This window comes from Phalaenopsis equestris, unplaced genomic scaffold (assembly GCF_001263595.1).
Source record: "Phalaenopsis equestris unplaced genomic scaffold, ASM126359v1 Scaffold000745, whole genome shotgun sequence".
In the NCBI taxonomy this organism is placed as follows: Eukaryota; Viridiplantae; Streptophyta; class Magnoliopsida; order Asparagales; family Orchidaceae; genus Phalaenopsis; species Phalaenopsis equestris.
The window spans coordinates 143678-171309 of NW_018165185.1; the positions used below are offsets into that span (position 1 = coordinate 143678).

The 27632-nt window shown below is 37.0% G+C and overlaps 1 protein-coding gene across 2 annotated transcripts in view; it reads left to right on the forward strand.

Moving 5' to 3' along the window:
• Positions 1-219: 219 nt before the first annotated feature.
• Positions 220-27632, forward strand: part of LOC110030629 (squamous cell carcinoma antigen recognized by T-cells 3) — a 65890-nt gene continuing 38477 nt past the window's right edge. The window contains exons 1-8 of one of the 2 annotated variants that reach the window (XM_020733432.1): positions 220-580; positions 7771-7904; positions 8625-8682; positions 8761-8976; positions 9065-9337; positions 15709-15843; positions 15919-16047; positions 24952-24996. In XM_020733432.1, coding sequence (XP_020589091.1) covers positions 389-580; positions 7771-7904; positions 8625-8682; positions 8761-8976; positions 9065-9337; positions 15709-15843; positions 15919-16047; positions 24952-24996 — 1182 coding nt within the window. In that variant the 5' untranslated portion in view covers positions 220-388. The remainder of the gene's footprint in view (positions 581-7770; positions 7905-8624; positions 8683-8760; positions 8977-9064; positions 9338-15708; positions 15844-15918; positions 16048-24951; positions 24997-27632) is intronic. The other variant, XM_020733433.1, reaches the window with a different exon arrangement.

The following is a 27632-nucleotide window of genomic DNA, read 5'->3' on the forward strand; positions in this document are numbered from 1 at the left end:
TTTCAAAATCGCGAAAGAGTTTCGGTGACGAGAGCTTAGAATTTGTTCTTCCTCTTCTAATTCCTCTAATTGCGAGCCGAACTCAACCCAAGCTTGAGACAGAAAATATTATCCAAGCCGAACATAACACGCCTCAGGAGCCATTTCAAATACAAATAAGTGTGGAAGGAGCCCAACACGAGCGGAGCATTACAGCCCTACTAAACGATTTGGATTGTATAAAATTATGCCATTTTAGGCAAAAAAAAAAAACGCAGGCCAACGGCTTTCGGAGACCGGAGCTCGCGAGGGGAGACCGGAGCTCGCGAGGGGAGACCGGAGCAGTTTTGCTGTGTCGGAGGCTCCGAGCATCTCCGAGCGAACAGTTCAACTCACATTTTTTTCTTCCATGGAAGAGATAGCAGTGAAGTGGGACGTAGATGACATTAACCATGAGGGCAGAGACGACGAGATGGCGTCGGCCGGCAGCCCTAGTTTTTCAGACTCCGATTCCGACGAAGAAACTGCGGAGGAACTCGAGATTGGAGCCCTAGAGAAGCAGCTTGAAGAAAACCCTTTAAACTACGAAGCCCATGTCCAGGTCTCCAAATCCCGTCACCCCTATTCATCAATTTTGTGGCTAAACTGTTAAATTTTTCGACAATGAGCATATAATCGCCGTGCTATTTGCCTGTTGTGGAACTTTGGCCGTCCCTTTTAACTGCTTCAGATCAACAATGCTCTTTTTCTGAAGTCGGATGTTGGAACAGTGAATATCAAAAGGAATATGCCGGGCTGCAATCCGTTTATTTGTTTTCATTGAAATCGTCAAATGGATTTAGAAATAACTGCAAAAAATTAAATCTGGTTGAAATTGAGTAAATATTTGAGGTTCATGTGTGTTAAATTAAATTGAATATTTTTTTTAAAAAATATATTTAAGATAATGTATCAAGCATGCATGTGACAGAAACATGAAATCAGGATACTAAGGACAGTCTATTTGGTCGTGTCACCCGAATTTGTATATTATACTTTGAGCAATTTGCCTCCTTGCAAAATTTTCTGGCACATTTTGCTTCCAATATATAAAACTCTGTGAGCGTGAATCTTATGATGACATTTATAATATTTTTGACTATTGAATGCCAATGTCCAGAAGAGGAGAAGAAAGAAAATGAAAGATGAATTAATAAATTGTTAGTGATAAGTTATGAAAAATAGAGATTCATGATCTTCCCCTTACCAATGAAATCATCATTCTATTTATAGGCATACAAATGGAACTTTAACGCCAGCCGTTAGAATAGTGGGTTGCATAATTTGGTGATTATAGAGATTCATTTTCATTGGCGTATATGGAAAGTGACTTCCATTTATGATCTATGGATAATCACATTTATTCATGGATCATGGAGTCTCATATATTCATGAATATTTTATGTTTCCACGTGTTTGGACTTTCTATATATTCATTTTCACTCACCTGTTCTCCAACCCAAATTCACAAATAAAATCATAAAATTTTATAACATTTAGAGTGTAAAATTAGTGTAAAATTTTGAGGCTTATGTTTTTTAATGAATTTAGAATTCGTTTATGTTCACATGAATGTTGTTTTTTGGGGTGGGGAACATCCAGATTTTTCAGTTATGATTGGGACATATGTATCAACTGATGTTGATGCATGCTGTCAGGCCTTGCAGTACACAATGGTTTGCAGAAAATATTTAAGATATTAAAGATAACAATTAGGAGTGGTGATGCCGTCAAACTTTACTTAAACAATTTCCCTACTTATTTGTAAGAGAATTATGATGTTAACTGTTTTTATTTATTTGGACAGTTGTTTTGAACTCTCTGCTCTTAATGATGTGATTGCATAACACTAATAGTACTTTCCTTGAACATGGGTGGAGGGCATATATATGAATCAATATTGCAACACACTGTCAGCCTTTCAGTTCATCTTGTTTTAAACACAATATATGACAAAGTGGGAGGGAATCATGGGGACGTACATATCAATCAAGTTTACTTAACATTTTTTCAGGTATTTAAATTAATATCGGCTAGATGCATTGTGCGATAAATCAAAGATAAACTAAAAATACTAGTGGTATTGAACTCAACTCAAACAATTGTTGACACGGGTGGCCCTCTTGCTCTTATTCCCGCTCCCAGGCAGACTCGAGACGCATGAACCAGTCTAGGAGGGATCAACTCAAGGTACTCTAGGCCCATGTGTTGGTTGGCCCCTTCTTAGGGTTTACTATTTACCATATTTAGATTATTGTTAGGGTTAATTATGCTTTGCGACATATAAAGATATTTTTATTACTTGTTTTTGGGGTTTATGGTATTTTTATGCATTTTTAAATTATTATTATTATTATATTTTGTGATTCAACTTTAGGGATTGTTGTATCCTTTTCATTGTGCTAATGGTGTGCCTGTATTTTGTCCGGGACTAGGTGGTGTGGATCTTTCTTGCTGTTTGTACTTGCCGATCACATCTTGTCACTATGTTTCCTGTTTCCTTTCTCCAGGATAACGATAACTACTACCGCTTCTCCTTTCGATCTCCAGAACCTCACATATTCACTTCTTCTTCCCATTCTCCAATATCTCACTTATAGATTCGATCCTCAAACACCTTTTGATTTATAACCATAACCTTATTTGTTATTAGAGCCAAATTCTAATTTTGATTTATAACCATAACCTTAAACCTTCAAAATCTAATATTCCTTCCTCTTTAAAAAGTTTACTTCTAAACCTACCACGTAGATCTAAACCCTCTACCAACCTTAGAACCTCAATCCTATCGTAGTTGAAACTCTATATTGATGAGTAAGACAACATGATGCCAAGGAGAAACCCTTAATAGAGTGTTTAGATGCTTAACATGGATGATATTCAATTAAAATTCCTTCAATTATAGCGGAGGCTTGTTGAATTTGAAAGGAGAAAATAAGTGAAAGTCACCAATAATAATAATGGTGACCACCTTAGATTATGAAAATTACTTTCACCAAGAAGCCTTCAATGACGAAAAGCCAATGCTGCGTTGGTTTGACATTGAGTATAGGAGGAATGTGGGCGATTTTGGCGTGAATGTTGATTTGTAGGATTTTGATGGTCAATGAATCTAGACGAGTTTATTAAGTGGCTCTCAATAATGAAATAAATTTTTAATTGCAAGAATCTTCCATCTAATAGAAGTGTTAACCTAATTGCCATTAAGTTAAAGAAGAATTATTTTCTATGATGGGAGAATTTGAAGTAGTTGCACTAGCTTGAGAGAAAAAAATATGATCACTACTTGGTCCAAATTGGAGGAGATGCTATGTAAGTTTCTCTTAGCACACTATAAACAAAGGAAATTTTTCGACTCTTCATCAAGAATTTGAACGAGGTTCGCAAATGAGTGGAAGACCATGTTCAGTATTTGATATAGACGGTGTTAGTAGATGCTTATGCCTAGGGGTGTAAACTAGTTGAGCTTGAGCGAGCCCAAGTCTTGTTTGTATTCAGCTTGTTCAAATTTTTTGTTATTCGTGTTCGACTCGTGTTTGAAATGGCTTGTGAATGAACTGTTCGTGTTCGACTCAATATAAGCTCATCTGTTTGAATTAACTGAGTGTATTCTACTTGTTTAAATATTTAACTGAGTGTATTCTACTTGTTTAAATATTTAACGAGCTGACCACACTCATTTAATTCTTTATCAAGTTGAGTGCACATCATCCGCCATCATGTACACCACAGATTTTTTGCACTTTTCATTCCCTTTTATACTTTTAAAGATCAATGGTAACTTTAGTACTCCCGATGTGGGACTAAAAGCCAATGAGCGGGCTATTTGAAAGATAGTTTTTCAGGTATTCACATTCATACAACCCATTTCTTTATATTTAAATACTATCAAAAACATTGGGAAGCACTCCATTTCTGCCTGCATGGCCAGGCTACTTTAAATGCTTACAAAATAGAGTTATTCTTTTCTTTTGAAACAACAATAATTTAATATTATTCTTAGATGTGGGACTAAAGGTGGAAAGAAACATTTCCGCGGCCTACTCAACTTTTTTGTTTTCTTTTTATTTTTTTTGATGCATTTACATACATACTACCAAAATCCAATATATTTACATACCGATCACCAAAAATTATATTTTTTATAATTATATCACCCAAATAATTTTTTAAAAATGATAAAATTTAGCATTTTTTAAATACTATATTAAAAGCAAATATAAATAAATATCATGTTTTAATTATTTAACTTTTTTGAGTCAACATGAGCCGACACGAATGAACAAATCTTTATTTGTGTTTAATTTGTTTATAAATCGAGTTCTAAAAAAATATTTGTTTTTGACTTGCTTGCTTAACAAACAAATCGAATACAAGTTACTTAACAAGCAGAACATGAACTTTTCATGAATAACAAGCTTTTTTTAATCCCTAATTATGCCTTTTGGCTTATCCAACACTTTGACTACCTCTATGAGGTTGATGAACCAAATTTTTTGAGCCTTCATTAAGAATTTTGTAGTTGTATATTTCAATGTTAGCTTGATGTACAATCATTTAGTAGAAGAGCATTTACACCACTTGTAACAGGTGTTTGTGATTTTACAAATAAAGTAGCTATATGACCAGCCTCAGAAGTATCAATTTCTCTCTCAATAAATTGTTTCCTTGGATATATTGTTTCAACTGCCCACCGAGATGAACCCCATAAAAATCAAGGCTATTGTGAATTGGTCCAGGCAATGGTCATTCACTAAGATACACTAATTTTATGGACCATTTTTTTTTTAGAAGATTTATCAGAAATTTCAGGTCCATTATGGTATCCTTGATGAAACTCCTTAAGACTAACATTTTTGTTTGTTCAGAAGAGACACATGCTAGTTTTGATGCCTTGAAGAAATAAGTTACTCAGAATCATGTTCTAGCTCTTTCAAATTTAATAAGATGTTTGAGTTGGAGTGTAATGCCTCCAATGTTGGAATTAGAGCCATGTCGAGTTAAGGTGGAGACTATTGCTTTTTTCAATGAGAAGTTGAATGAGTTTATGAAGAAGTACTCTACTTACAGAGAGTTTTACGGCATTGTGAGAGTCCTCAATTACTGAAGTCACTATTAATTGGTGAGCGAGTTTAGTTTTTCACTTATCACGAAGCCATGAAATTCTGGAATAGTAACAACAAGTTGAAATTTGGCATGCTCATGGGTGAAATTTATTTCCTTATTTTATTTTGTGCTCAAACATTATGACGAGTATCAAAACTTGATGAGTTGAGTCGCTATCAATTGCTAATTACTTTCATACATTCACAGATAGTTGATTTAGAATTTTTGAAGGATATATGGCACCAATGAAGACTTTCAAGATATTCAAAATCATTGTCAGAAGAGGCCGTATGAGTAGTTCCACATATTAGATGATTATTTATTTCATCAGAATAGATTGTCTATTCTTAGGAGGTCACTCAAGGAGAGCCTTGTAGGAGTGCCACAATGGATAGATGGCATTGCATTTTGGCAGAGATAAGACTGATTCATTAGTGAAAGAGAGTTCTACTGACCTAGATTGAAATGGGACTTCGAGAGGCTTATCAGACTGTGTAGGATATGTCGTTTAACTAAGACCTGGGGATAGAATACGGGTCTCTATATTCCGTTACGTAAATTAGAATTGCCTTAGGTGAATGTGAGTGTGGACTTCATTGTGAGTCTCCCATGAACCCAACAAAGCAATGATTCAATTATGATATTTGTATGGATAACCTCTCCAATATGTCACATTTTATATCCTGCTATAATATGCTAGATGCTTCATACATTGCAGAATTGTATTTCAGAAAGCCCATGAATTTCAATTCAGATATAGACGTGAAATTTTTGAGTCATTTTGAGAGGATTACTTAACACAATGTTTCAATTTAGTTCAGTAGCTCATTCACAGACGAATGGATGGACCGAGGTGGTAAATTGGAGTTTGGGAAATCTCATCAACTGTTTTTTGGACAAGAATATCATGCAATATGATTTGATCCTTCTGCAAGTTTAGTTTGTTTACAACCGTTTCACTCTTTATGTGATTTGTGGGCAAGAATATCAAGCAGTGAGATTTAATCTTTCTACAGTATGAGTTTTCTTCTTATCGTTCTTCCTGCCAATCTATGTCACAATCCTTTTGAGATCGTATTTGGGTGGAAAACTTTCAAACCCTTGGAGTTAATACTTATGCTTTCCTCTACTAAGCTTAGCAGTCATGTGGAGACTAGGGTCCAAGAGATTTAGATCTTTCATGAGCAGGTGAGAAAGAAAATTGTCAAGCAAAATACCAGTACTAAAAGTGGACCACCAAGTCCAAAAGATCTTAAAATTTTAAGGGAGGAGACTTAATATGGATTATGCTAAAAAAGGAAGTCTCTTGTATGGTTTTTGGAAAGCTCAATTTTTGAGCTGACAGTTCATTCAATATTGTTTAAAAGATTAATGATAATGCATATAAGATTGAGGGGCCTATAGACTATAACATCTCTGTTATTTTCAATATTTCTGATCTATCATCATATTATGAAGATCCAAGAGATTCTAGTGAAGAATGCAAACCCTCTCCTATCTAGGGAGAATAATTCAGATGTCCCTCCCGCTTTCGCTCACATGCGAACCAAAGATTTGTGAACTGTTTTAGGAGATCGATTCAATCTACTCTAGCCCCATGGGTTTGTTGGTCCTCTCTTAAGCTTTCCTATTTAACTTATTTATATTATTTTTACGGTTAATCTTGATTTGGGGCATAGAAATATGTTATTAATTTATGGTTTTGGAACTTTTGGTGTTTTTATGCATTTTTGATATTCTTTCACTGTAATTTAACTCTAAGGAGTGCTGCATCCTTTTATTGTGCAATTGGTGTGCTTGTATCTTGTCTAGGACTAGGTCGTGGTTCTCCCTTGGCGTCGGTGGTCACCAATCACATCATTTCACTGTGTTTCCTGCCGTCTTTCTCTTAGACATAAGGCTCAATTACCATTTCTCCTTCTGATCTTCATGAACCTCACATATTCACTTTTTCTCCCCATTCTCTAACATCTCACTTCTAGATTCCATCCTCAAACACCTTCTAGGAAACCTAGAACGGTCTCAGTTGCCCTTTAGGTTTAGCCATAATATGTAGGGGGGGGGGGGGGGGGGGGTGGTGCATATCTATCATTTGATTTACAACTCCCTGTTCTTCCTTTCGGTCCATCTTGATTTTCGGTTAATGTACAAATCAAAGACGAACCTTGAGAATGGCGGTTGTCTCAACTTGAACTGTTGGCTCGGCTATCTTTAAGGGAATGGTGATGTTACTGTTTTGAATTATCATAGCAGAGATTATCAAAATTTTTTCTGCCCTAATAATTTGCTATGTATATGCTCATTCAAAGGTTGGAAACCACATACAAGTAATGTGTTGCTTTAGGTTACTGAAGATATGCTGTGATTTCTAAAATCAAATCATACTTCTTGCCTCTTAGAGGAACTTTATAAATGGCCATGTTAAACTTGTGTGCTAGATCTTCTGCATTTGAATATAAATGAGTGTCCATCTGAATCATGTAAAAACTTGCATTTTAGTGACTGCTATTTCTTTCTCTTTCTTAGTTTGGACTGATCATCAATTATGGAAGCCATTAAACTACCTGTTTCTTGAAATGTTTTACAATTTTAATTATATTTGTGATTCTCTATTTGAAATTGCATTTCTTGTCTATATCTGCTCAGTATATACAACACTTGAGGAAACATGGTCATGTTGAAAAGCTTCAACAAGCAAGGGAATCCATGAATAGATATTTTCCTTTAAGCCCAAAAATGTGGCAGGACTGGGCAAAAGATGAGGCGACTCTAAATCCAGAGTATGTTCTCTTACAATTTTGAGAAAGTACTTATAATAACGTCTACTTGCGTCTAAAATCCTTATCTGAATCTCATCTTTAATGAGTACAAATTGAGTTTCAAAAAGCATCCTTGGGTTTATTCATGATTATGTTTTTATTTCATATTATCTTATGCAACTTTTATTTATGGATATACTGATTTTAAACCACTTAAACTTGTGCTTCTTGTGGCCACTAATACTTGCGAGTGTGCTGAAGATCAATGTTCTCTTGCAAACATATGGTCGTTTTACTTTAGGAGAAGTTGAGCTGACCGAAAATGGTACATGTAGTAAAGACCCTTACAGGCGTCCAAGGCATAAATTTTTTTTTTGTTTTACTACAATTAAATTTTTTATTATAGGCGTTCACATTGTTTTTAATGTAAAATCCGTAATTTTTTCCATTTATAGTTAAATGTGAAGCTTCTGATCTTGTGACTAGTTTTTATTTAGTTATTGTCTTTCTCCTGACATTTCTTTTCAGCTTACTGTTTTCAATCAATTTTCTTCATGTTGGACAAATTTGAAATGATCTGTTGTCTCCTGCCATCCTTATTTAGTTTCTAGCGACTTTATTATTCTAAGCATTTCATATTACTGAACCCTGGATTGTTTTTGGTGCAGTTATTGTAAACTTATGAATATCACTGAAAATTTTTCTGAAGCATTTTTTATATTTTGTTTTTCCATCCAATAGGTCTGAAAATTTTGAAGAAATTGAGAAGATTTATGAACGTGGGGTTCATGAATATTTGGTAGGTCTATTTTCCATGCTGCTCTGACTATCCAGCAGGAATGCATTGACCATTTTTTTGGCATTGTTTGTAATGCAGTTTGTGCCTCTGTGGTGTGATTATCTAGAATTTGTTGAAGAACATGATCCGTTGGTGTCAGAATGTGCGCCAGCTGGTTTATCAAAGATGAGAACTTTATTCGAGCATGCTCTTACTGCTGCTGGATTGCATTTTTCTGAGGGAGGAAATATTTGGGAAGCATACAGAGAATTTGAGCAGGCAGTCTTTCTAACAATTGATGGGAGTGATAATGAGGTTCAAATTTGTTGATTTTGAAAAATATCACTGTTTTTACATTATGGGTCATCTTTAATTTGAGCAATCTTTTTATTTATTTATGCAGGAGAAAGTAAAGCAGGCTCAACGCATTCGATCTCTTTTCTATCGTCAGTTATCTGTACCTTTAATTAATCTGAGGTCAACTCTTACAGATTACAAGCTTTGGGAGGCTGAACAAGGGAATCTAAATGATGTGAATTCCGAATTTGATGGAGTTTCAAGCAATATCATCTCTGCATACCAAAAAGCCCTGGAAATGGGCAGTGCTCGTGCTCCATATGAGGAGCAGCTCTCTAATTGTGATGCTACTGAGGTTGATAAGCTTCAGCATTATATGGTATTGATTATTCACTTCTTTATTCATTGTGATTAATTATTCTGTGTAGAATCTTTTATTTTTATTTTTTTAATATCATGTAGTTGATTTCTCCTAATCTCAAAAGGCCTCCTAAATAAATATGCTTTGTTCGCATGAGAGCTATGGGACGGATTGGGTCTTTTTTTTCAGACATGAATAGTTTTAGATTGAATAGTTCTTAATTAAACTGCATGTTCCATATTGTCTTAACGCCTACATAGATGCTATTGGAAGTTTGAGTTCTTTGAGGGGAACGAAATAGATGAAGACATTCCTTTGTTGTTCTCCAACAGAACTTACATTTAGCAGTGCTTGGATGTAGGTTGAAGATATTTTAGGTGAAGCAATGTAGTATATATTGGTTCTTTATGTTATCCAGCTAATTGATGAACTAATCTTTACTTTTCTAATTCGGGAATTGATGTTTCCTTTACCATTTTAAATACTAATAACTGCCTATTTTAAAGATTGAAGATTTTGCACACAATTTAAGACCAATGCAAGCTTTTTTTCTTTTTTAAGTGAACGGACATATACTACAACGACAACAACAACAATAGTAAGCCTTTAACCCACTAAGTGGGGACGGCTACATGGATCCTTTTTCTCCATTGAGTCCTATTTTCTGTCATATTTTCATTTTATTCTGATAAATTAAGATTATTTTTTATACAATATGCCCAAGTGTAAAACTACTTCTAAAAATATTTTTTTTCCATTGACGGCTACATCGGATGATTGACATTTAATGTGACCGACCGTCTAAGACTACTTCTAAAAATATACTTTCACAATGCTTGCAAAAAGGAATAATTTATGAGAAATAATAAACTATGTTTCTCATGGTGAATTACGGTGTTTACCTTATGCCTAACTTCAATGAATATGCTAATTCTAGGATAGCTCCTAAATGTGTTTAAATATTTAATGGTACAACATTTAACTGCAAAGTTTCCCGATAATTAAATGGCAGGACTTTGGTGGGCTTCTTATCTTTTATCTGCCATTGGATGTTTTACAATGTTGAACATCAACTTGGACGGATAAATTAAAGAATAATTGTATTATAGGGATGGTTAGAGTGTCATCTATTCAAGATAAGATTATTAAACTAAGGGTAGAATATGGTCCATCAGACGAAGATATTGACATACTGTTAGAAGAATATGAATGAGCGGGACAAATCTTGAGGTTGCATGGGTAAATTTGTGCCAAAATGATTTGCGAGGAATATTTTTTTACTCATTAGAAATCACTTGCCAAGAACAAATAAAAATTAGGATTTATAAAGCTGACCACAAATAGTTAGGACAAGGCTAACAATGATGACAAAATTACTGAACATATGCTTAAATTTGTTTAAAATGGCCTTCACGTAAATTGACAATCACCATATTGCACATCTCAACACATGCCATACCCTTAGACATATTTGATTCTCACTGTCTTGGTTGGGATGATTCTATGCAATTGAGATTATTGGTATATTTATGTGTTTGGATCTATATCGTCTTTTTCTATGATTTGCTAGTTATTGTTTGTATTTGCATGTTCTATGAGCTATCTAGATGCATCTCTCTTTTAATGTATGGCCTCTTTGGGAATCGAATGGAAAGCTTTTTGTTGTAGGAAATGAAAGCGCTCGAATGCTTTGTTGCACTCTACTTCTCTTACTTGTGTCGAGATTGGTTCTTTTCCATCCCCTCTCCTCTTACTCTCATCTCTTTCTCCTATCCATATCATCACTTTCTATTCCAGCAGTTAATTGCATAGAAACCACCCTACCCTCCATTTAAGAAAAATGGAAATCAACTCAATGCCTCCAGTTCATCACATCAATCATAACAAACTGCTGCTATCCTCCTTTGCTCTATCTGGCTTCTTCAATATTTCTGTATTATTCCCACTGTCCACAATGTTTCTTTCCCTCACTCTTCTGCTTCTGAGGTCGCTGTCACTTGCATTAAACACTTTTTAATGAATTGCTGAAGAAAAGACATCTGCCGCCATAGTTATCTGCGCTTCACAGATTCTGTGTACGTCTCCATTCCTTTGGTTTTAGGTCTTTTTCACCGCACTCCATCTTCTTTTCCTCCTCTTTTCTCCCGAGGTAAAATATATTGGGCAAAAGTTTTCTGCTGCACTTTTGCCATCTTGCTGTTTGCTGAAATTCCTCATTGGAAAACCGTACTGTTTTATTTTTGTGGTAACTGTTACATTGAACTTTTGCCCATAGGCCTTGAACTGCATGTTTTGTTACTGAGATCTGTGTTTGTTTGCTGCTGCAAACTTGCACTTCTAGCTGCTGAAATCCTGTCTTCTTGCTGATGCATTGCCCCAAATTCAGTCAACTCAAAATACAGCAGAACAACACTATAGCCTCATCTAAAAATGTTGCAGCGAAGAGAATGGACAGTTGCCTTTGAATTTTACAAGTTCAGAGTTTTAGATGCCCCTCACAGTTGAGGTATTAATCCTTTATTGATTACTTGGATTAGTTTTTTTGCAATGGCAAGTTTTGTATCATGTGTAGGTTTAATACCTAAGAAGTTCTATTATTGCGCACCTATAGTTGCCTGGTTCTAGTTAATTTTCATGAACTGGATCGGGAGCTTGGAAATTTCAAGTAGAAGCAGACAATTGGACGGTAGTGTAATATTTATCTAACATTCACAATAATTACAATAACGAATCATCCAAAAAAAAATAAAGGGCCACTAAACCACATAATATGCGAATCATTATCCAAACAAAGCACATAAGAGTAACACAGTTCTAAGAAAGAAAAGAAACAAAACATAAAAATAATACTATCTGATATCAATCAACATTTTTTCTCCTTCAGTAAATATTTTCTCTCATGTTAGTCATCTTAATTCAGGTCAGATTTCTTTAGAAGAAACATTTTAACTGCAATTTAAGTTTAAAAACAACCTAGTGAATAGTTGTAGTTCTACAATGTACTAAACTCTATGTAACGCAGGAGCACCTCCTTCTCCCGACGCGGGAGTCTTGAGAATGAGGTCGCAACGCCGTTTGCCTAGACTAGTTCGTTCCAGGTTTTTTTCTGCTATGAGGAGTCGACCGATCTTCTTGGGCCACTCCTATTTATCTCATTGTTATTCGCATTTCTGATGTTCTAGATTTAGTTTCTTTTATGAGTATTATTTAGGACAGCCGCCAACATCCGTTTCTCCTTTCGAGGGCTGTATCAAAGGTTTGGGGGGTATTCTGGCTGTATCTCTCTTTCGAGGAGGCGATTATCATCACTATATGCTTGCACATCCTCCCCAAATCATTCCCGACCACCCTTAATTGCTAAAACCACCCTCTAACTGCTACTGTCGTTGTTTTCATTTCGGCTTTTCCAATTCCAGCACCTTTCCTCATTGCGGCTGCCCCGACAACCATCCTCTTGCTGTCTTGCAATCCCCTTCATCCTCCTTCACTGACAACGCCATCCCCCCTCGCTGCTGACAACCTGAATAGTGTAGTTCCTGGCTGTTTTCATAGAGGAAGTGTCTTTTAGAGAATAAAGAGGTGAAGTACCTGTTAGAGATTTCAGAGATGAAGAGTCTCTACTTAGAAGAATTTACTTGAAATATCCGAGAAGCCAGGATTTTGATGTAATGATGGATTTGTCACATTTTGACGGTCATGTGGATCCAGAAGAGTTCATCGAGTCGCTTCAGATGGAATTTTTTTGAGTACTAGGACGTCCCACCAGACATAATGATGAAACTAACCACCAATATGTTAAAGAAAAGCTGATTATTTTGGTGGCAAAATTTGAAGCACCTATGCTAGCGTGAGTGAAAAGATAAGATCACTACTTGGTCCTAGATAAAACGGGAGATGCACGTAAGTATCTATTAGTTCATTGCGGACAAGATTTGGAGACCCTAGCTTTAAAAGGGGAGAGACAACATAGCCGGTTGATCGCCACATTTTAGAGGCAGAGTTCACCTTTCTTGCACAGGTGATCAAACTAAGAGAAAAAGCTTCTCCCGTTCTCTGATGCGTACCACTTGCACATGCTTGATTCGACTTGGCCTCGCTCGTCTATGCAATTGCTTGAATATAAGCTTATTGTCGCCTCACTTGCGTTGCTCAGCTTGCACACGACACCAACCGCTCAGTTTCCATCCTATCTTGCTTCATTTCTTGTTCCGTCGCTCTTTTGCTTTGACTGTAATTTTTTGGCTCTGTCTTGCACTCTTGCTACTCACGAAGTGAGTTGTTGGCGTTTCCAGGTTTGCTCCTTCCCTCTTTATCTCGTTCCCTATTACGATCTTCCTCACACTCGATTTCAATCCTTTGTTTCTTTATTCTGGCTTTTGTCTATCTCCTTCTGTCTGCTCTTAAATGCTTGAAACTGTAACTCAAGCTTCACACATGGATTAAAACGGGGTGTTATAATCTTCCATACTTACAAAAATTTCATCTTCAATCATTGCTTTATTTATGATTATATGATCTATATCAAATCTTCTAAATTTCATATTGGAGTTTTTCGTTAGTTATCCTATTGGCTCTTTCAATATGATTCATATTATTTAACCAAACATTTGCTCTGGCACCATATTTGTCACGGCTGTCCATTCCCACTTTGAAATTTCATGCCCCAAGGCCGGGTCATGCAGCTTGCCTATGGATGCTGGATGATACATGGACTTTTGGAAAGGTTCTTTTGAGTCAAGGTGAGTTGATGTAATATTTACTCAACTTATGTTTATTACTAGATCAATGTCAAGGGAAAGTAAGTTCTAAATTCTTATTTTAATTTTCTTTTTGTTTTAAATTTCAATCTGAACTCTTTCACATTAGTATGACATTATATTTGCATGAAAATGCCAAGTTTTTTGTGAGCTGAAATTCTGGTCCACTTTAATTGCTACGTTATAATGGTCACCTCATTTTGCCTTGTCGTCTAAAAGTTCAAAGTTAAAACTTGCTTGACCTATCTTTCCAAGATTTAAGCCTAATATTTCATCTCCCAAGAGTAATGATTGAAAGTTTTATTACTCTTGTAAGTCCAAGATATGGTTATGATGCCAAATGTTTTTTCCAGGTGATGTTAGTATTTCTATTGATGTAATGCTTTTAAATATCGTGTAACTTGCAAGAAAGGAAGTTTATGTTGTATTGAAATCGAATTGGAGGAGTTTTCTTCTTCCGTTTGGAAAGATTCTTTGCTATTTAAAATTTTTGTTGGTTAGGTAAGTTTTAATATTTTCATTTTACATTTATTTTATGCCATCTTTCTCTGCGTTATCTTTCGCACACCTCTCTTAAATGATATGGAGCTTCCCTCTAAGTTCATCTCCTTTTTCCTTTCTTCCTAAATTAGGCAAATAGCCAAGATCTATCCCAATCCAGTCACTCAGCTTTCCTTAAACTACAGAAAAGTTTCATACCATAACGCCCATTAACTCTTGGAACTTTTTAATATCTTAAACCTTTCGTAGAATACCTACACCAGTTATATTTTTTTAACTAAACCTCTCTTAAACTCCATATAAATCATCTTGTTGAAAATAACCCTAGACTCCGTTCTTTAAGTAGCTCTTGGCCAAAATTGGAAACACACCTTTCCAGTTTTCAATACCTCAATTTCATTCGCCATCTTATATTCCCCACATCGAATACAGTTCTTCACCTCAATTACCTATTGTTATGGCCACCATACACCCTTCATCATACCCCATTCTAAATGCCATTTATGCATAATACATGCTAGTTACTTACAAGAACCCAAAAATACAAAGTATTGCTACTCCAAAAACAAATTAATACTGAAAATAAAATTTTTGTGGTTCTTGTACAAAATATGGATTGGAGGTCTACTCTCTTTCATTGGACCACGCAAATTGTAGGCACTAGTATCATAAAGTCCAGTTTTAAGTGCGAAGTTGTTTGGGAAGAGTAGCATTATTTGAAATACATACAGGTAGAATCCCATTCTTATGTAATGTCTTGCTGCTGATTGATCACAATTGGGTTGATGAAAGCATGAGGTTGATCAGACTCCTCTGTCGCTGTTTTGAGTGCTACTTGAGCCAAAAAAAAAAAAAAATGATTATGTTTTTTGAGACCTTTGATTTTAGTAGCATTATTAGTAGCTTTAATTTCTCTTGTTTTTAAATCTTATTTTTTATTTGCTTTAAACATGAAATTTACTCCAATTTCCATATTTTTCAACGTAGTTTACAAATTGTTTTGCTCCTAGTTTGTGAAATTGTTCTTATTGGAGAAAAATATTTTTCCTAAACCTACTTTAATTCTTTTGTTTTGACTTCTGGCATATTTCTTTTTATCATCAAAATATAATATCAATTTTTCTCATGCAGAATTATATAAAACTGGAGGACTCGGTTGGTGATCCTGCACGGGTTCAAGCTCTTTATGAACGCGCACTTACTGATTTTCCTGTGTCAAGTGATTTGTGGTTAGGATATACTAGCTACCTCGACAGAACTTTTAAGGTTGTTTACATGAGTTCACTTTTGACTTGCCAACTAGTGCCATCTGCAGAATTCATGTTGGTTTATATTCTTCAGCAGGTTTCTGAATTTGTCAAAGATGTTTATTCAAGGGCTACGAGAAACTGTACATGGGTAGGGGAGCTTTGGATCAATCATATGCTTGCATTGGAACGCATGTCTGCTTCAGAGAAAGAGCTGAGCACTGTAAGATCCCCTTTCTGTGTTTTGATTTAAATTTAATTTCATGTTTTTAAGGCAGCTTGGGTGCAATGGTTATATTACTCGCAAGGTTAACACTAATATAGATTATATGAATATCCTCTCTTCTTAGGCAGGGGTAGGAATGCTGACATGTAATCCCCTCAGCCTTTATGTTGGCAAGAATAATCAATTCTGTTTATGTTAGATCTGTTATGAACATGATCCTTGTGGTAAGGCATTTAATGAAAAAATATTGAAATGATTAATGAAATATTCTCTATATGTTCTTTATTGATCTTGAGAAGGTATGTTGGAGTCACAATCCTATGGAAGTGAAATTGGATTACATCTTTTGCTTTGGCCATAAATATCTAATGGATGATGAAGGCAGCCATGAATCTCCATGGTTGATGATGCACTTGAGTTGGCTTGGTAAAGGTGAGGATATGTTCGACTTGGCTTGGTTGGTTGGGTGGAAGGGAAGTAGGTGTCGGCAATGAGATGGGACGTAGGAGTGGTTGCCTGTTACTTCGGAGGAGGGAGGAGTGCTTAGTTTGCTATAGATGATGGAGGTGAAGCCCGGTTGAATACTTGGGAGAGGGAATTGATGAATGTATTAGAAGAACAAAATTAATTAGTATTAGAGGGAAACATGAAATAGACGGGGTGTTAAGAGGAGGAAAAGGGAACTGGAGCTGGCTAGTATGGGAGAGAGGGAGAGAGGGAGAGAGGGAGAGAGGGAGAGAGGAGAGATTAGGAGGTTTAACTGCCATAAATAGCCTAAGGCATTCTTAGGCATCGCTTTGATTGTATATAAAATTATCCTATTACATGAATCCTAAAACATTTAAAATAAACTAAAAGGACCATCCTAATTTTAGCTATTGTCATAAAGGAAAATACAATATAAACTAATCCATCCATGATTGGATTGGAGAAGGGTTAATAGCCTATGTTGATCTTTCTAGATGGGATTGATATTTTCAACAATTTCGGTATCACGAAGCAGCATGGGGTGAGTTTTCTGTGGATGTGAATAGAGTCCTCTGTGCGAATGTGCATGAGGATGGTATGTGTAGTCTTAAGTATGAAGATATGGTTTTGTGGAGGGGATGTAAATTTTTGTTTTTTATTCTAAGAAAAGCTGCACATAAAATTTTGTATTCAAATGACATCGGCTATAGAAAGACCCCCTTTATATCGTTGTTTCTTCTAAAGTTATTTTTAAAAGAGCTTTTCTAAAATCTGCATTGAGCGTGAATCATGCTAGCAACAAAAGGAGTAGCATAACAAGTAGAAGAAACCCATTAAAGAGACATTGCAAACATGGAGTACACTAGGGAGTTCGTGCAACAACAAATCCAAGAGTTGAAGGACCAAAAGATGGGCCAGATGTTGGAGGCTATCAGAGAAGAAGCAGCAATAGGGGTACTGATATGAGGGTGAACCCTAACTACAATAGCAAAAACAAATATTATTACTAATAAAGCCAATAGGCGATAGCAACCCAAACATAAAAACGGGAAATAACAACAACACAACATTCAACTCACTAGAGTTGTATTTCCCGGGTGGCGATCAATTATGTGGCTTGAAAAGTGTCCTGTGGTGGGTTGGTGAAGGGTGAGCAAGGAGGTTGAACGGTGCAGACTAGGCTGGGTGGAGCGGCAACAGGTTGGGATGTTGAGTGGGAGCGGGAGATGGCTAGGGGCTGGTTGCATGCAATGACATTGTTCCCAAATTTCCTTAAAGTCCTTGTTTGCGTTGTACAAATCTTTTATGAGTTCAAACCCCACAACTCGTGTCTGCATTATTATGATCAACAAGTGGGGATAACTCAATGCGTTTGTTACGTTGTTCTGGCTCCCCACCTTGTGCTTAAACACAAATTGGAATGACTAGTTCACTCAGGTGGCATGTCGACTCTTCAGTCTGCTCTGGCTTTTGTGAAATTTCTAGGCCTCATTATCTGTAAATAGTATGAACTCGCTCGTCAGCAGGTGATGAGTCCAGTGCTCCAGAGCTCGTATAATTTCATATAATTCTTGTCATATGTTGTGTATTTTTTCCTGGATTCATTCAGGTTTTCCTTGAAAAAGGAGATGGGATGACCCCCATGGCTGAACATTGTCACTATCCTTACGCCAGATGCATCACACTCAATCTCGAATGGCTGGTTGAAGTCTGGTAAGGCTAGCACAGGAACCTGAGTGACTTTCGCCTTCAGGGTGTCGAAGCTAGTATGAGCGGCCGCTGTCTATGTGAACTCCTTTCATTATAAAAGCTCTGTCAGAGTGGCGGTGATAGTATTGAAATTCTCGATGAATCTTTGTTAAAACAGTGCTAACCTTAGAAACTGCCTCAGCTCGGCGAACGATTACAATGCGGTTCGACTTATAATGACCTCGATCTTTGTAATGTCCATCTGAATGCTTCCATTAGTGACAATATAACCCAAACAACATACCTAGTGTGTCATGAAATTGCACTTCTTAGGATGGATATGTAGTTGCTTTGCTCGCAATATCTCGGACACTACCCTCAGGTGCTGTAAGTGCTACTCAGATCAGCTGTACACCATAATGTCGTCGAAGTAGACAACCGCAAATTTATCACTGTGGGGCTTGAATACCTAGTTTATAAACCTCATAAAATTGCTATGCCCGTTTGACAAGTCGAATGGCATAACTGTCCACTCATATAACCCATTTCGTGTTTTGAAAGCGGTCTTCAACTCGTCATCTGACTTCATTCGTATCTGGTGGCACCCACTGCATAAGTCGATTTTAGAAAAGATATCGGCTTTGTGTAACAAATCCAAAAGATCATCTAGGCGAGATATGAGGGACCGGTACTTGATGGTAATTTTCTTAATGGCTCTGCTGTCGATGCGCATCCTCCATGTTCTGCCTTTCTTGGACACCATTATTGTAGGGACATGAAAGGGTCTGGTACTCTCTCCACTAACCCTCTTGTGACGGAATCCTGCACATGTTGCTATAACTTCTTCTACTCTGTCGATCTTAGCTTGTAAGCAGGCTGATTCACTAATATTGGTATGAGATCTATGTCATATGAATATCTTCTAGTGGCGGCAATCCTTCGGGAAGACTGTCGGCCAACACGTCCTGGAAGTCATGTAGTAGTGGTTAGAGTGGCGCTGATATCACATTCTCCACCTCTGTCCCCTTGAGTAAAGCTAAGGCTAGTGCTACTGGCATGAAAGTGACTTTCGAGACTAATGTCTCCTCTATGTTGCCTACTTCGCTTGCTGAGCCTTGTCGTTGAACCGCTAAGGCCTCCCCGGTAGAATATGACATGCATCCATCTGAACCACGTCGCACCATACATGCTCCCGTAGTTGATCACCAATTTAGAACTCAATTAGGCATCGCTGATTCACTCATATTTCATTTCCACTTTTTAGCCCGGAGAGGGAATAGGACCAAGGATGTTTCTGTGTAGCTAATCCTAACTTTTTTACCATCAACATGATTGCTACGTTTTCACAACACTTACTGTCGATTATCAAATTGCAAACCTTGCGTTTTACCGTACACTTGGTGCGGAAGATGATGTGCCATAGCCATGACTGATATCTTTCAGGTTTTGTATGCAACACTCTTTGCATAACTAACATTTCTCCTTTGTCGTTCTGGAGCTGAAGCTTCTCCTTGGGACTATCCTCAGACTCCTCGTCCTCTATCTCCTCAACGATGCTATGTTCCATGAATGAGACAACCTGGCTCGTGGGACAGCTAGAGGCTGTGTGGCCATAACTGTGCATCGAAAACACTTTTTGGTGGGCATCGTCCCTGAAGAATTACCATTTTCTGGCTTCTTCCCACTAGGCTCGGTCTTGTCACTCTCCAGTGCTGTCTTTCCTCCTCCTAAAGTAGGCTTGTTCGTAACTATAGCTGCAAGTGTTGGTCTGAATGAGGACTGTTGCGTGATGGAGGTCTGTGGCCTTGCCTGCTTCTGTTGCCTTTCAACTTTTAAGGCTAATGTTTGGACATCTCCAAGGAACCAGTAGGGCTGTAGTTATACAAAATTTCTAATAGCGTGTTTCAAACCTCCCATATATTGGGCTATCGTTTGCTCATCTGGCTCGACTAACTCACACTTCATCTACAATTGATCGACTGCGTTGTGAATTCTTTCACTAAAAGTTCTCGTTGCTGCAATTGGTGGAGCCTCAGAAATATGTCCTGGTGGTAGTGAGTTGGTGGGTATTTTTTTTGTAGTTCCTTCCTCATCTTCTCTCATTTGAAAATTTATCACGACCTTCTTATTTTTTTGCCTCGGTAAGTTCTCCCAACACAAGGAGGTGCATTTTTTCAACTTAATTGCGACCAATTTTACCCATTTTCACTCTGGTATGCTCTTATATTTAAAGATTCACTCCACTTATTGTAGCCATTCGACAAAGTTATATGAATCCATACCTCCATCAAACTCTGACAGATTCACTTTGATGCCAATGTCCTTGTGTCCCTCATATGCAGGCTTGTTTCTCGGTTTTTTCTGGTATTGAATTTTGAAATGGCGCTATTAGTATTTCTCGTCGCTGATGTCTTCTATGTGGAGCGGATTTAGATATTTGTCCCTGTCCGTCTTTATTGCGATTAAGGGTAATCTCTCATTGGGTTCCATCATCCTCTGCTAATTTTTGTTGCAGACGACAGATCTCCCATTGTTTTTCATTTCGGGTGGGGGTGGCGTGTAACTCTTCGGGGGTATGATTGAAGGTTTGAGACCTATGGAAGAAAAGGAAAAAAAAAAAGAAAAAAACCAGAAGAGATGAAGAAAAGAAAAAAAAAAGGAAAAAGAGGGAAAGAAAAAAAGAAAAGGGAGAAAAATTTGGTGGACTCTAAGGAACCCGAGGATAAGACTACGGTTAGGCTAACTATGATTCCAAATGATATCAGAGTTAACTCAACCCACAATGACTAAAACAAATCTTATTAAGCAAATAACGGGGGATACAATCAAGACTTGAAATAAGAAAGAAAACAAGACAATAAATACAAGACTTGACAATCTGGCTACAACCTAGGAAGAGTATTCACGGATGTTGACTGTGAGGTAAATGCGGCCGGTAATGTAAGCGGAGGGAGCAAAGAGTGCGGTTGGCTACTGGAAGGTGGAGGGCAGCAACAGGTGTTGGTGGCTGCTGGAATGTGGGTGCAACAGGGGCTGCGATGTTGGCAGCAGGTGCAGGTGGCTGTCTGAAGGGTCCGGAGGGGAATTGCAAGCGGTTGCGGGCTGTTGCAGGGTGCAGAAGCGATCGACGGTTTGCCGGGAGGTGCAGGGAGGGGGCGACAACTTGCAAGAGGATGCAGAGGAGGGCGACAACTTGCTGAGGAGTGTAGGGATGAGTCGACGGCTCGCTGGAGAGTGTAGGGATGAGTCGGCGGCTCACTGGAATTTGTGGGAAGGAGCCAACGAGCATTAGGAAGCGCTGGAAGAGAGTGGGAGTAGGCGATCTGGTGTTGAGAGTGGTCGACAGCTGCTTAAGGGCAGAAGTAATCGACAGACTGCAGAGAGCTGTAGGGAGGGACCGACGACCAGTTGCGAGTGCTGGAAGAGAGGCCGCGGCCTGCTGGAGCTGCAGGAAGGTGCCAACAGTCAACTTGAAGCACATGGAGGGAGTTTGCGGCCTGCTAGAAGCGCAGGGAGGAGATGCAATAATCTGGGAGGCCCTGGAGGTAACTGATCGTAGCAGGGAAGCAGATGAATAATAAAGATAGTCATCATCTCAGATGAGTTATAGGCGGAACACCTTATCGTTTTTGCATGCAACCCTCAAAAGGGGCAAACGCTGGTGGTGGGCTCTGAACTTGGAAAATAAAATTAACAACCTCTAACTTAAGCAAACACTATATATTATATATGCGCCACGTAATAAAATCAGTTGGTCGGACATCTGCTTGTCAGTTGTAAGCCCCTCTGATCTGGGGTTAGATTCCTCCCCAGTGTAGGGTGTGATACTCAAATTATAGGCGCATGAGGGATGGTCGGGGCTCGTATCATAACCTCCGACCGTTACTTTTGAATATATATATATAATAACAATAACCTGCAGGGAAGTGTATACTTTTCTTTTCATTTACTTTTTATGCTGATACTCCCATAGAGGCTGAGGTTCGGGTCATTTTAACGACTGCTATGATGACTCACTCTCTCAGCTGACATTTTATTATTTTTGAATGTGATAATCACATCTTGGTTGATATTTTGGCTAATAGTGCCGATACCCCTTGGGATATCCTCTATTATGTTAAGAGGATTAAATATTTAATCTCCAATATGAATGTTATGTGGAGTTTCAATTATTGTGAGGGGAACCAACCTGCTAATTGGCCGTCTAATTTAGGTAGTGCCACTAATATTTATAGGGTGGGATCTACTCCCCCTCCCCCTCTACACATTCTGCTGGTTGATGACAACATAGATGCCCCTTATATTCGTAGGGATGGTTCCTCTTAGATTATTTTCTTTGGCTGGGTGGTATGTTTCGGCCCAGACTGTTTTTTGGGCTGTTTTTACTCTTAAATTATCTCGGGGTGCCTTGGTTGCCTGCTGTTTCAGGAAATGGGTGGGGCAAGCAGCAACTATACATGCATTATATGGTGGCATGCATTATATGGCATTATATGGTGGATGGTTTTTTTAAATTTGCATGGAGGCCCATGACTCCATTACTTCTTATGTGATGAATAATATGGGAGGCCCAGGGCTCCTTATTTTGGTTACGGTTGGGCAGCTTATATTTGGTGTTTTCTTATTTTTAATGTTGGATGAATGCTTACATTTTACTTTAGATTCCTCTTATATCTTTTGGTGGCCTGGTAGACGGTTTTTGCTTCAGGTATTGGTCTGGGGGGCTTATGTGGAGATCTGACATATGGGATTTATTGTAGTTATTTTATTGGGGATACTGTTGAGAATGGTTACTGGAGGCTTAGCTTATCGGTGAATGGGTTTAATCACTTCGTTATGGAGGCTCATAGCTCCAAATTTCTACAATATTTTCACCCTATGTCCTGGGCAGGATCGTGGCTTCTTATTTGTTCTATGCATTTTAGGATGGGGGGTTGGAAGTGCTTGGATCCTTCTCTATCTTCCTTGCTCACATGTTTTCTTGCTTGTTTGGTGCATTCACAATTTTTTGAGCTGCAGGTATTTGAATTTTGGGATATGCTTGGTGGTGCTCTTTCCAGCTTTTAGGACGTTGTTTTTGGCTTAGCAACTTGCGCTACTTTTGTTTCAATTTTTATAGATGTTCATATGGGGTATACTTCATTTTTTGGGTATACGTTTTGTTTGGATACATGTATTTTTTGATTATATTTATATTTGTTTCATCTTTCTCTTTTTTGGGTGTTGTAATGCGGAAGGAGGAACCCTTAGGACTATATGTATTTTTTTTATTTTTAGCGGGGATCATTTTTCCCTCCAATATTTTGTAACCGCCTTTGTTATTAACGCGTAAGGAGCTATGAGTAGCTCTTTCTATAAAAAAATATATATATGGATAAGGAAAGAAATCCTAGCCTAGTTGGCGTGGAACTCCCCTCTCTTCCCAGTTGTCCCACATTTGAATCCCTTGGCCTTTATGTAAAGTGGAATTATCTTGCAAGTGGCTGAGAGCAGCTGGTGGAACTGGTCGGCGACTCACTAGGTCATTAACCATAACAATAACAAAGATTTGTAAGTAGAACAGGTAAAGGATCAGAACAGGGGTGGGGGGTACGGTGGGCGGCAGGTTTTGCCCCTTTTAGCGGTCGGCTGGTTCAGTAGGGGTTGGATCGGACTATTTTAAGGGTCGGTTCAGCCGACCCCCTTCCCAGCCCCGCGTTAATATTGTTGTCATTTGTCCCTCAAATAGGCAATATATTTATTTAGGTTACTTAGTGGTCTGTTGAACCATGTTACATATGTATTTAATCATTTGAAAATCTTGAATTCTATGACATGCTTTTGAGTGCATCGATATACATATTGATGTAATAGAAATGAAGCTAATTAATTGTTGCATTCCATTTACGATTTTTACATAGCCTATAAAAGTGCTTTATTTCTTTAAGTATGAGTATGTATTTGGAGAATGGGCACATTTATGAGATGATACATTGAATTGGCTCAGGTTTGACCATGGACTGTAATTTCATGGGTAAAGTATTCTGATCCCAATAGGAATGGAAGTTTATTATAATTTAATTTATTTTAAGCATCCACAATTTATAATTTTTTAATTGTAATGTATAGTTTTAAGCCTTTCCTCCATGACTTAACACGGCATTTTATTTTATTTTAAATTCCTTGATTTTATTCAGTGTGAATGCTACTTCAAGAAATTATTTGATAGTTGATTTCAAGGAAATATGTGTTATAAAAGTGTGATAAATAAATTAACGGGGCATGTCTTGAAGTTAAAGTTGTAAGTCTAGTAGAAATATTTATTAACATTTATAGATTTATTGGTGACAATCTTTTTAATGAAATTTTCAAGACTAAGGGGATAGTAAATAATTGGAGATGAAATCTGTTGGTATTAACATTGATGAACAGAAAAGATGTTCAAGATTATAGTAATTATGTACATTTTCTATAATAACTTTGATAGAATTTCAAAAAAAAATGTTTAGAATATGTTACACCTAAGAAAACACTTAATATGATTGAAAAAAAAATGAGAATTCACTAAGCCAATCCCAAGTAGTTGCGATAAGATTAATGATGATGGTAATTATAATGATCATATTTCCATATATTGCGCATCATAAGGATGTTTGGAATGTTTTTTTTTTTGAAGTTTTGGGATAGGCTTAGTTCATATTTTGACAATATGTTCGTGCAACATACATATGCTGTAGCGACTTAATATTTCCTTTTGTTTTCTAGGTCTTTGAGCGTGCAATTCAATACTCATTTCCAAGCGTCAAAGAGGTGAATTCTTTTATATCATTTCATCCTCAAGTACTGGTTTTAACTGTTTACCTCATCAGTTTTGAAGGAGCTCTTGTACTGTAGTTGTCAGTCTATCTGCTCAATTCTTCTTATATTTTCCATCAAATGAGTTTTTGACATGACACAAGAGTGCAATTTATTTAATTTGCTTTATGTCTTCACTAATTTTGTATTCTTGCTTCCTATTTTCTCAATAATTAGAATATAACCTAAATAGTTAGACTGAGACGATTTCTTAGGCTGAATATGCTCATGTTCGATTATCAAATGTCAAAAGCTGGCAATAAATTGGACTCAGGTAGGGCGTTGACACATGGATGTTTCATTCCGTATGCCACCAAAAAAGAATGATAAAATTGCCCTGGATTTTAATTTTAAAAAAATAATTTTTACTAAATTACTTAGTGGAAATCACTAAGCAAGCTATGTTATCATTAGCGTGGAATATTACCTCAATTTATATCAGTTTTTTAGTTGGATTTAAATTATGGAGATATACTGAATTTACAATTTGAGTCTAGACTTGCTTTGATTGTATGCATCTAACTTTTAATCTTAGAGATTAAGTGCAAAGTGGAAGGCTATACCATTTTGTAGTAATATCATCATAAGCTTCTTACTTCAGATATTTTTTAACACATTTTATTTGACTTTGGAATGTAAAAAGTTTTTGAGATCTTTGTGCACATTATTTATTTGGTTGATGCCCTTTTTTTGAGATATTGGCTAAATTAAGATAAACTTTCTTTTGGGTTATAGGTTGAGTTTAGGGGTTTATATGTGAAGAGGTATGCACCTTTTCCTACATACGCAGAACTCAACCTAGCCGACTTTCATAGTTCCGCGGTTTGCGGTTCCTTTGATCGCGGGAGTCTAGCTGTCCGAAAATTTTTATTTCCTTGTTTGTTATTTTCTTCGAGTTTTGACCTTTTGTTTCTTTCCTTTTTGGTTATTTTCTTTTTTCCTGTTTTCCAATTAGGTATATTTTATTAGGGGATTTTTATATATGTTGTAGCAGGTTGCTTGGATTTTTAGTTTTGCTGATTTTATGAATTTGAGAGTTTTTTCTGTGATTTTTGCTTTTTCAGAGTGATTTCTATCTTTTGGAGTGTTGTATATTTTTTTTCTTTTTTCATTTTGTGTATTTGTATCTTATTTAGGAACAAATGCTGGATTCTCCTCACTGTCCACACTCGATTCACTGTTTGTCTATTGTTTTCAACCTGACAACCATCAACTATGCCATCACCTGTTGTTTACAACAGGAACCACACTTTTTATTCTTCCAGTTTGCTGTCCCGTCGCAGATTTTAAGTCACCTCTACTCATTCTACAACACTTCTAAAGACGTTTTGGTGTTTTGGTATACCTTATAGGAGCTCATATGGTATTAGAGCCCGATAATTTCATAAATTTTTAGGAATCTATTTTTTCCTACGCCTATGCTAAGGATCCATACAACCTAATCTAATATCCTTACCAAAAAATATTTTTCCCTCATCGACCAACTAGCTCTACTCGTAACTTTAACTCTAAACCACAAATTTTCTTTTTCTTAAATTTTCATTGGAAGAACACAACATTATGCCGCTAAAAAGAACACTCAATGGGGTGGTTAGGAGCTCACTATTGGAAGATATGCAGTGCGAAATCCTCCGAGTACAACAAAGGCTTGCCACCTTTGAGAGGAGATAACCAATGAGATCACTCATAACGACCACAATGACTCACAAGATCAAGAGGAGGAATTGAATCCCTTCCACTATGCAATTTTTAGTTATTAAAAACCCATACCCTACCAATTTTGCATAGCATGTCAGAAGAGAAGCCGACCCTACATAATGGGATTAAAACTTTGTTGTTGTTGTTGTTGTATATCAGAAGAGAAGCCAGGATGTCGGATTGAAGATTGACTAGGATGGTCACATGGATTCAGATGAGTTCATTGAGTGGCTCTAGACAGTGGAACAAGCTTGAGTATTTATAGAAGGTCAAGCTAGCCACTATTAAGGAAGAATGCTTCGTTATCTTAGGCGAACTAGAAACACCTACGCTGGCGAGAGGGAAAAAATAAAATTATTATTTAGTCCAAGTCGATGTAATAGATGCAGCGCAAGTATCTACCAACATATTACATACATGATATTCTTGATACTTCACCACTTACAACTAAAAAATCTATTAGTACAATACACAGCTGAGTTAGAGCAGCTTATATTGAAGTGTGAGTTAGTGGATCCCAAGGAGAACTTATCTCGATGTTTCGGAAGATTGAAACTGTCTATTGACAATGTGTGCTAATTACAACCCTACTGGTCATTATGTGATGCTCAAACCTAGCTCTGAATGTATAGAGACAACATAATATTATGAGATTCATACCTTCAAAACTTCTCATATGTGTGGATTAGGTGGAAGAGTAGATTGTGTGATCATAAAGGTTTCATTAAGTGCATCACAAAATTATTGTTCATTTTCTCTCTCCCCTTAAATATCAGATTTGAGATAGTAGGATTGATTTAAAAAGTGACTTCCATGGAGTTATAGTATTTTATAGTAATATGAGAGTAACACTTATATCTTTTTTTGGGATAAATATCCAAGGAATGTACACT